General features: G+C 44.7%; 1 protein-coding gene across 1 annotated transcript; it reads left to right on the top strand.

Moving 5' to 3' along the window:
• Positions 1-4,988: 4,988 nt before the first annotated feature.
• LOC117845667 (triacylglycerol lipase 1) lies at positions 4,989-10,989 on the top strand. The gene is made up of 9 exons (XM_034726731.2): positions 4,989-5,279; positions 6,404-6,514; positions 6,709-6,849; positions 7,161-7,271; positions 7,342-7,485; positions 7,568-7,608; positions 7,686-7,765; positions 10,085-10,180; positions 10,360-10,989. The coding sequence occupies exons 1-9, from the start codon at positions 5,085-5,087 to the stop codon at positions 10,683-10,685; spliced, it is 1,245 nt and encodes a 414-aa protein (XP_034582622.1). The 5' UTR covers positions 4,989-5,084; the 3' UTR covers positions 10,686-10,989.
• Positions 10,990-11,301: the final 312 nt, after the last annotated feature.

An 11,301-nucleotide genomic window follows, 5' to 3' on the forward strand; every position in this document is an offset into this window, starting at 1 on the left:
CAAGCTTTCCTTGTAAGACGAAGGTAAGCTGCTGACCCCTTTTCCGTCTCGCCCGACCCCGCCTGTTCTGCCGACCCTTGTCCGCTTCGCCCGACCCCTCTTATCCGCTCGACCCCGGTTCCGTCTCGCCCGACCCTGCCTGTTCCGCCGACCCTTCTCCGCCTCGCCCGAGGGCTCAGCTGTATCTTTTTCTTCGAACCGAGGGTGTATGTGTAAAACTTGGAGACCTTTCAGCGTTGAGTCTGAGGACCCCTAGCACACCAAATCCTCGAGATTAAGGGTCAGATCCTAAGTTCCTTCCTCCGACCCCTACCTCTTGATCTCCATCAAACTCCTTTGAACCTCCCCACCCTCCTGTTACTTGTTGCAAGTTTCTGGGCTCATACTTGCAAGTGTTGCTGTTGAAATAACCGTCTATGCTAACTCTTGCATTGCATTCGTGTAGAGCTACGTCTCGCCGACGGCTACTACGAGCTGCACCCGGCGCCAGAAGACGACGGTGTAGCTGAGCTCCTGCCCCCAAAAGCCGAAGCCGCCCAAGCAGAAGAGCAGCTTCCTTCCTTCTCGCTTGAAGGCAAGCCCCGGATGCATGAATCCCCTATGTTTTGCCAAACTTGCGCATGCCTTCCTTAAACATGCTTGTGCATTTACGTATAGGAGTTGGTTGGAACCCTAGATGCATGACTTAGCTCCCATGATCTGAACACTAGCTGTTGGACCGAGTAGATGCTTTGCTTAAATAGGAGACGGTAAAAGCCGAGTGATTTCCTGTCACTCGCGAGTTGTAGGAGTTGGATGTCTACCCTTCTGTTACAACTATAAGGACGATGGACGGGGCAGGGTTGAGGTAACTCTTTGGTGGTCGGTTGATCGCCCCGTCTGTTTATGAAACTTGCTAAGGCCCGACAGTGGTGGTGTTCGTGATCAAGTGTTTGAAGGTACTAATCTCATACCTAGTATGGGATGGGGAAGCCTAGTACCTGATTGAACTAGGGCGTGGCTTATACCCCTGTTGTCCCTGGAACGAGATTCCCATGGTGCATCATGTGGGTGCAAGTGCAGTCACAGTACGATAGAGGCCGGGACTGTAGAGCATTGCATGCCAAGGGAAGTTTGGACCTGACACGCGCCTGGGAATTGATGGGGACGGCCGACACAGAAGCGGCCCTTGTGGTGCGCGGATGTCGTGAGATTAGGTTCGCCATGCATGGTTAAGAAACTCGAATCGATTCGTCTGCCTCTCACAGTTTGAGACTGCTTGATCGCTATGTCACCCTGAGTAAATAAGGCATCTGATGACATGGTTTTGTTGATGATATATATACCTTTGGTTGGTTCTATGATTGCTTAGAATAGGTTGCAAAACTTAGACCGGATAATGAACTTAGAACCGGAGCTAAAACTTGAAAATAGGGTTTCACTTAGTGCTTCTTGGCAACAAACCCCCCCCTCAGCCAAAGAGCCTTGCATGTCTAGAAGTGGTGGAGTAGTTACTCCCTGTCGGTTAAGTCTTGTTGAGCTTAGTAGCTCAGCCTTGTTGTGGCTCCTGTTTTACAGGTGAAGTTGCTGCTCCCGAGCCTTCTTCCGTGGGCACTTGGCCGCCCCAGCTCCCTCCGGGTTGGACGGTCGAGTGGGATCCCTCCTCGGACGGCGAGGAGAGGGATCACTGATGTCTTGGCTGGCCTCACCAAGGACGTCCGACCCCTGCGTTTAGCTTCCGCTTGCTGTTTTACCTTCTGTTGTTTTCTTTTGAACCTTGTAAAACTCTGATGTTGCTTTATAACCAAACTAAATGGTCAAGTTGTTTAACTCGGTGGACTTGTTGTATTCTCTGGAACCACTCACCTTCGTGTGAGTTTGCTAACTCGGTCCTGTTCAAGTGGTTAAATCGGAGGAAATCCGACGGCACTTCGTGTTAACTTGGCGAAGGCATCGGTGTCGCATGTTAGGCGACTTAACCATGTTTAACCAAGTAGATCCGAAGGGAGCCCGCCACACATAGCAGTCATAAATTGAATATTTTGAGCACCCCTCAACAATGCAAGAGTTTTCACAGTCCATTCATCATCATCAGAATCACTTTCATCAGTCTCATGAGAAGAATAATCAGATCTGTTCATTACACAAAGAATAATCATTAAAACAATATCATTATTACAACTCCAAATAGTAGCAATGGAAAGTCATACAAAGCCTACATATTACAAACCATTAAACTAGAACAACAAATAAATAGCACTAATTGCAAGGATACAGTGGTTGCTCTACTTAGGCACATCATTTCTAGTCATCCAATCATGCTTTCTAGTCAACCAATCAAATCTCTCTTCAGGTGTGTCCAATGTCATGAACATCTCTCTTTCAGCTTTTTTGGTAAAAACAAGTGATGCAATGAAATGTTCATTTGTTCCTAGAACAGTACCACATTCCTTCACCAATGCCATGACATCCTGGATTGAACAACCAGATTTGTCCTCCCTCTTCGCAATGGACTCACAGGATGCAGTTGTTCGCTCATTCATCTCCACAATCTTGCCCATTTGTTCTTGAAACCAAAGACCTCCACTTGTCTTAGGTTTCTTTCCCTTCTTGTTATCAGCCACTCTACCTCTCTTCCCTCTCACACTAGTAGGTGTCACCTCCTCTGGTTCACTGTCATCGTCATTGTCAGCTTCATCCTCATCATCAAGGTTAATGGGAGAAGCATCACAATCCAAATTTGTTTGAGAAGGTCTTGCACCACTAGAAGCACACCAATGATCATCCCCGGTGTTACGAAGATCTTCGAACATAATTCCCAAGCTTTCCTCATTTTGGAGCCCTCTGTGCTTAAATCTAGTACATCCCTTTACTTTCTGTAATGCAAGGAATAATTATCAGTATGGAAATAAATCATTCACCAAAACAATGGAACATTGTTAAGCATGAAAAATAACTTGCACTTACTCTTGCTATTTCCTTCCACCAACTGTCTGGCATAACTATATTTTTTTCTGATTCATCCCATCCTATGCTAGTCTCCTTGGTCAGTTGCTTCCAAATTCCATAATCAATTTTCAATTTATCCCATTTATTCTTGAATTGTTTTCTAGTATACAGAGTACCGGTCCTCTCATGAAACCTTTGGATGACATTCTTATAGCCTGTCTTATTCAAATGAGTACTTGATCGATTTCCTTTTTGAACTTCGTCTGCAAAAATCTCACAGACTATTCTAGTGTTCTCATCACACCAAGTGGCGTCTCTGTTGCAAATCAGTACCGTAAGCACCAAATAACAAGTAAGACATACAATTTCTGAGACATCTCTCATGGGAACTTTTTCTGGTTGAGAACATTATCGATAGCTTCTTTGCAATAGATATCATTCTCACTTTTTTTTATAGCATATCTGGATCAGAAGTCGTATCTTCTAGTGGATAATCCAAAAAAGGATTGCAGCTAGGTCAGCATCTCCATCTTAACTATGTCATACCTACTAGAAGCATGCACTAAAAATAACAATTGCCATGAAACTGAGAATAGCCTGTATGCAGATATATCTCCTCCTGGTTCATATTTGATGTTTGTTCAACAATTCCGTATCAATCATTTGGGCTACTATTTAAAAAGGACGCAAATGGTCTTGCCTATAGGATGCTTAACATGCTTCGGTTATGGCGCCTCCGACGCCTCAGTGCTTTATTTGCCAGGTATGAATTTTTATTTCAAAACTCAAAAATAAGATGGCTAAAAATTAATAGGGTAAAGCATCTCTTCAAGGCTTAAGAAGGATATCAGATTGGACTACTACTGGACAAGATGCATCAAACTAATTTCTGTAAGTGTGTATGTTCCCTTCAGAGATGAAACAAATCAACTTATGATGCCTTCATAGAAGTATTTTTGAGTAAATTCTGCAGGTTACCCTTTTTGCAGTACATTGTTCAGGATGCTTCAATTACTCAATTACAAATCTCACAGACTTTTGATTGTAATTCCTTAAAATTTCTAAACCCAGCTCGATGAGACTTCCCTTTGTGGGTTGTCTGGGATAAAAAAATAGCTCAATAACTTTTACCTTCCATCATCGACGGTTATAGGGGCAGCAGGAATCGGCGCTGGTGTTCTAGGTGCTCGGCCACCGCGTCCTCCTCCACGGCGAGCAGAGGCTCCTCAAACTGGCACCGACATTGCCTCTTCGAACTCGTTCGCCGCCGATGCTGCCGCCGGCGCCGCCGCCAATATGTTAGACATCCACTTCGGCCCGAGAGCTGCGGTCGCCGCTGTGCTGCTCCACCAAGCTGGCCCCATTCCGCCGCCCGCCATCGAACCAGCAAGCAGCCCACCGCCGACAGCAAGGGGGGCGCCGCCGACAGCACAGGGGGCCCCGCCGCCGGGCCACACTCCTCCGCCCGCCGTCGATGCTTGGTGAGCCGTCTCACCCCCGGACTGGCCGGCCGCCTACTGCGCTCGCCGTTGGCCGGCCACTGCCAGTCCGGGAAGGGCCGCATCCGGCTGAGATGCGGCGCCTCTGCCGCCCCCAACCCCCGGATCGAGGTCAGCAAGGCTCGATCCGCCGGTTTCACTGCCCGGAGGACCTTCCCTGCGCGCCGCCATTGGGCGCCGGCCCTGGGACATGGCGCGGCCGGCGCTGCTGTTGCGCGAGGTGAGAAAGCGGCACGGGGCGAGAGAAAGCGCGTGCGGAGGCCTGAAGGCCTAGCGCCTCTGTTATTTGCGGTGGCAATTGGTGTAATTTTGAGAAACTTGTGGGCCATCTCCCTGGCGCAAGTGGGAAGGAGCCGTTGGAGCCCAATTTTCCGGCTCCGTGCGTGCAGCGCAAAAAGTGCTCCGGCTTCGGAGTGCTTCTCGGTCGAAGCCGTTTCCTTTTTCTTTTTTGGTGTTTGGCTTGGCTCCGGCAAAAACAGCTCCAAGAGCCGTTTTTGGAGCTGTACCAAAGGCGCCCTAAACCGGACATTAAAAACGCACCTTTTCCTTTCTTTTGGTCCATCCGGTTTGCGTCTGGTCGGGACGTCGGGTGCATCCAAATCCGATTCCCCAGTTTCCCCAGTCTCTCCACAGGGGAGGAAGCAAACGGCGGCGGAGATGGTGGGCCCAGGAGGAGCGCTCGCCGCGGCCCCGCGCCACCACCACCTCCTCCTGCTCCTCTGCTTCCTCGCCGGGGGCGCACGCGCCTCCCTCGCCACCGACGCGCTGCGACGCGTCCCCCCACGCGCGGCCGCCGGCGGCCTCTGCCAGCAGCTGCTCCTGCCGCAGGGTTACCCGTGCACCGAGCACACCGTACGTACGTCATTCCCTCTGCTTGTTCTTGATTTCTTCGTTTTCTTCCTGTCTCTTGCAGCCGAGGATTGGTTCTTTCTTAGTTTGTGCTTGATTGTTCGGGACCGAATCGTTAGCATCCCAACCAGGTTCGGTTGATTGCCCATGACTAGGTGACGATTGATTTCAGAGAGGCAAGACATCGAGTGTTTCTTGTCCCTGCCATTGACTACCCAACCAAAGCCCAAAGCGGGGACTCGAATTGGAGTTGCCTACGACCACCGAACTCTGCGTCTCAGGTCCCTTTCCGAGAAACGGAACGCAACGGCAACATGTGAAGGCATGTCTCAATAAGATAAGCTAATGGCTTCCATTACTAACTCATCTACACTAATCAGAGCAAAGTAGCTTCTATCCTTGTTTTCCACTCCAAGCAAACAACAATATTTCTGACAGACTTTGCGTACACTTTTCTAATTTGAGTGTTGTGGCCCAGTTTCAAGGGACAAGAAACTTGTGGTCGCAATCACAACATCTGGGAACCACTGCGTGCACGTGCAAACTGTGAAACGTGAACCAAATGCTGCTCACATTCATCTCCTACACCTATGGGCTTGCTTGTGCGCTCTTTTATATTCTATGTTGCGTCACATGCCTTCCATGGTTTTATGTTGCCTGTTCACTCTTTAAGCTTCATCACAACCAGTTTACTCGTGCCAACTATTCAAGTCATATTACAGGATAATGGCATCCCCATTGTAATTACTAAATATATTGGACCATTTTCTGATGTTTAGCTGCAAGCCAATTTTCTTCAAGCAATTATTTTTTTCTTTTAAGGGAAAAAGGAGCTGAATCTTTATCTTGTTTCTCATGTAAGCTTGTAACTGATCAGAACTTATTAAGACTTGATTTTTCTTGGAGGAAATTTGCCAAGAACCTTAACATCATGACCACCTTCTTGCGTTCTGTGTTTTTCCACCATTCCATCTTCTTGCGTTCTGTGTTTTTCCACCATTCCTGCTGTTTAAGTTCATTTAGTAAGAAGTCTAATCTCTGACAGAAAACTCTTCTGTTACTAATTTAGCTAAGTCTGTCTGCTGCTCTTTTTTATTCTCAAGGATGTTAACTTAGCTTTTTTGCAGGTTGAAACGGGTGATGGCTTCCTTTTGTCTCTCCAGCATATTCCGCATGGCAAAAATCGAGTAGCAGATAATGCTGGACCTCCAGTTTTTCTTCAGCATGGTCTTTTTCAGGTTTCTTCTTGTTCAGCCATATGCATTTTTTTTGGATATAGACCTTATCATATCAAGATTGTGGTCACCCTGACATATCTGAATATTTCTTTGGATAATGTAGTTTTTAGCTTCAGTTACATCATGACATTACCTTTGCTTTCCTGCCATCATTCTTTTCTCAAATTGTTTTACTTTCTCCAAATCCTGGACAGGGTGGAGACACGTGGTTCATAAACTCCAATGAACAGTCGCTTGGATATATCCTTGCTGATAATGGTTTTGATGTTTGGATTGGAAATGTCCGTGGTACACGTTGGAGTAAAGGCCATTCTACTCTCTCTGTTCATGACAAGGTGAATGTACTCCAATAGGAAGTCACACTGTAAACTCTCCATAAACAAAGAACATAAATTATAAACCTCCCGACATTCCAATCACTGAACTGCATGCTAGCAAAACATGATGGGAGTGAGACTATGTTGGAAGGTGGAAGCCACTAAAGAAAAATAGATCTGTGCAATTATTTTGATAAGATTATATGGAACGCCAGTCTAGTGCCTATGGTGCTTTAAGCAACAACCATGAAGCATGAAGTGCTTTCTAACTGTGATCAAATATATGGTTTGTTGTATGATCTTACTGAATTATCTGGCAATTTTTGCAGCTTTTCTGGGATTGGAGTTGGCAAGACCTCGCTGAATATGACCTTGTGGCAATGTTAAGCTATGTTTATACAGTTACACAGTCTAAAATTTTTTATGTGGGACATTCACAGGTACACCTGCTACTGGGTTTGATGAGTCAACTATTGCCAGTATATAACTAACAAGCATTGGTTTCTGTAGGGAACTATTATGGGTCTGGCTGCATTTACAAAGCCTGAAATAGTAAAAATGATTAGCTCTGCTGCACTTCTTTGCCCCATTTCTTACCTTGATCACGTCAGTGCTAGTTTTGTTCTTAGAGCAGTTGCCATGCATCTTGACCAGGTGATATACTATGCTCTAAAAAAATCGACCAAGTATATGCCATCAACTTTCTGAACTGACTTAAGGTGCCCTTTTTCCACAGATGCTTATTACTATGGGTATCCATCAGTTGAACTTCCGCAGGTACGGCGCCTCTTTACCTGACTTCTCCTTTTCCCTTGTGTGTGATTATAATCTTATTTAACTGACTCCATGAGCAGCGAAATGGGTGTACAAATATTAGATTCTTTGTGCGATGCTGAAAGTTTGGACTGCAACAGTATGTTATCTTCAATAACAGGTTTGCATTGCCACATAAATTTCTTATTTACTACTTGAGATCTTAATTTGCATTGATTGAGATTTTGAGAATCCTAATGTATATGGTCCGAAGATAAGTTATGCTTGGTAGAGTAGTAGAATGTTGGCATTCCCAATATATCAGGAACATAACATTATGTGTCAACCATTAGCAATATAAGTGGCTAATTACTTTGCACAAACCACTGTTACTCAAAGGGAAAATACAAAAGCCCTGGCCATAACCATCTTCCACCCCTGGCCTCTGTAATATATATAAGCACTACAATGCTGAATGACTGCCACTTTGCTTCATTTTATGATCCATGCTGCCATGCTTAAAGGATATGTGGATTATTGGGGAGGGAGGAGAGGGTGGCCGGCGGCCATGGAGGGTCAGCGGTGTGGAGGTGTTACTGTTCACGACGTGAACAGTAACCTAGGGGGAGGCGCAGGAGGCTAGGAGGCTGTTTTAGATGACCTTAGCAAAAGGTAGGATGGGACTAAGCCCTTTTCCTACTTTATTGAATCTATTGCCCCTCCCCTCATATTTATGGGGAGGAGACGACTTGAATTACAAGCAAATCTAACTCGACTTGAATTACAAGCAATCCTATTTTCTAGACTCTTCCTCAACCCTAACCTAGACGGGCTCGCGGCGGCAGCTGTGCTTCAGTACCCGCGGTTACTGTAGCACGCCCCTTTTGTGGGTGGGTTGGGCTTGTTGGACCATGTGCTGACCCTGTTGGGCTGGCTCCAAGGCCCAAGCGCCCTAGATACATGGCAACTATATATATATCAGAAGATGGGCTGCATTTCTGAAGTGTTTCTGAGCTTATACATTTTCAACTGCACTAGTATATGGGTGCATGCATGCATGTGTGATTCTGACCTCTGAGTTTGCCCCTGTCTGTGTTTTTGCTCCAGGAAGATGCACAAACATCCTTTCACATTAGCTTCACCCTTTGATAAAAATTTCTACATATGTAGTAGGCCTATAGATTGTTTCCTGGACAGTGAGGCAGTTCAAAGACATAATAGCCTATGCCTCTCGACTTGCTTGACTCAAGGATTAGTTAAGCACCATGTTCCCATTCTTCCCTAAAAATTTCACTTAGTGTCCTCTCTCACACATTCACCTCTAGTCACTTTTCATGGAGCCATGCAGCTTTATGTTGCATAAGAAGCAAAGAATCAACTTCACATACTGATGGCTCGTTTCACCAAAAAAAAAATGAAGAGGAGAATTAGCCCAGTACTTGGTAAATTCATAGGATGGGATACATCATGCAACTTGTACAGTTGCATAGGGAGTAGGCTGTAAGGTAAAGTTGAAGTATTTCAGCATGGTGTCAGGCGCACATCTTTGTTTTTTCCTCGAACACACAGGAGAGCTGTGTATCTTTGTATTAAGAAGAAGAAAAGGGTAGAGAACCCTTACAAACACACCCACAGAAACACATGCCCGAAGGCATGCACCCAACACTCGTACTAGTCAGGTTACAAGATTGCCCGTGATCCAAGAACTAGCTGACCCCAGACCTAAAACCAGGCCTGTCTCAGGCGCTAGGGCCACTCGGTAGGAAATACCATGCACCCCTGCTAAGCCCCACATTTTCAACTCATCTCTTGTCAGGACCAAAACTGAAGCCAAATTCGGTGAGGCTCCATAAAAAACACAGCCATACTTGAGGAGAGTTGTTGGAGCAAAGGAGTTTCTGCGCTTAGAATGGGACTGTGCTTTAAGCAGTTGGTGGCATTTTTTGCTGAATGAATAACTCTTACATGTAGACAGTGCTGAAAGCTATCTATATAGTGACATTTCGTCAGCAAGTAGCTAGTTTACTGAGCAAAGGATGGAAATAATTTCCAGTAAGCTTCTCTTCAGTGTGATGAAAGGAAGGACTGATTTTGGAGCATGCACTAGGTCGCAACATAGCACACTTCGATTTGAAAAATCATCATGATTTTCAAATAGATATTTCTAAGAATAATAAACTCTTAATCTTCAATAGTGGTGGTATTTGTATGGTACAGCAAACGAACAATTACTTCTTTTAGCATTTCTTATACGGTGGCACACAAATTAGGGTCTTCAAAGAAAATCAACTGTCTAATATTTTAATTTATCTTTATTGGAAGGCTACATCAATGTTATCCCCATACAGAGACCCGGATTGATCACACTGGAATGAATGTTAATGGAAAATTAAACATTTTAGTGTGTTTGCTTATGTGCTGTGGCATATTTGGTCTGATGTATGATTTGTTGAATTTTTAAACACCCTTTATTTGGAAAATTAAACACCCTTTATTTTAGGTGAAAACTGTTGCTTCAATTCATCCCGGATTGACTATTATTTGGAGTATGAACCCCATCCATCGTCAACAAAAAATCTGCGTCATCTTTTCCAGAGTATGTTTTCTTGTCTGATTCTTAAATTGTCTATACAGTTTGCAGTTTCTGCAAATCATACACCACAATAGTGCAAGCCTGCAAGGTATTGTCGATTTGTTATTTGTCAGTGCTACTGAAGTGTATTATTGTTTATAATTTCATTCTAACACAAATCATTTTGTTGTTTCGCCATGCAGTGATTAGGAAAGGCACATTTGCACAATACGACTACGGATGGGTGGGGAACCTAGGGCGCTATGGCCAGCTGCACCCTCCTCCATTCGATCTAAGCAGCATACCGGAATCACTGCCAATATGGATGGGATATGGAGGTCTTGATGCACTGGCTGACATCACAGATGTTGAGCACACCATCAGAGAGTTGAGGTCCACGCCAGAACTGCTGTACATTGGTGACTATGGCCACATTGATTTCATCATGAGCATGAAGGCAAAAGACGACGTTTATGTTGACTTAATGAGGTTTCTCAGGGCCCAGCAGGGAATGCACAGTAGCTCTTAGGACGCACGCCTTTACATCTTTACTCGATGACAGTAAGACTATGTAAATATGTATATAGGGTAGCCTGTATCAGCAGCATGCCCAAACGTTCAATTAAATTGCTCGTGTATGCTGTGGATTGTACTGGTTGCTGTACTGTGTTCTGGCTGGGTACAGTAGGTGTACTAGTGTATGAAGAAAATGGAGCACCATCAATTTGGCATATTTTGCGCCAAATGTGTGCTTGCATTCGCAAGCAAATCGATTTGTAAATATGTAACGACGTTGCAAAATCTGTATTATTTGGTTGCTCTTGTTTTCTTGACCCGGAGGTCATGTTATTGCACAAAAATATCTTAATATTTGATCAATATAATACTTACTTTGTTCCAAATTCTTCCAAATTCTAGATCGTTTTGATTTTTTTAGATTCATAAATATTATGATGCATCTAGATATACATTATATTTAGGTGTATAGTAAAAATTATGCATAAAAAATTAAAACAACCTACAATTTGGAACGGAGGGAGTAGATGGCAACAAGGTACTGGATACATGGAGTCATCTGATATGGTACCTATAACACGAACACTTGCACCCAATGACCCAATTGCTGCTAGTGCATGCGCTGATCT

This window comes from Setaria viridis, chromosome 2 (genome assembly GCF_005286985.2).
Source record: "Setaria viridis chromosome 2, Setaria_viridis_v4.0, whole genome shotgun sequence".
In the NCBI taxonomy this organism is placed as follows: Eukaryota; Viridiplantae; Streptophyta; class Magnoliopsida; order Poales; family Poaceae; genus Setaria; species Setaria viridis.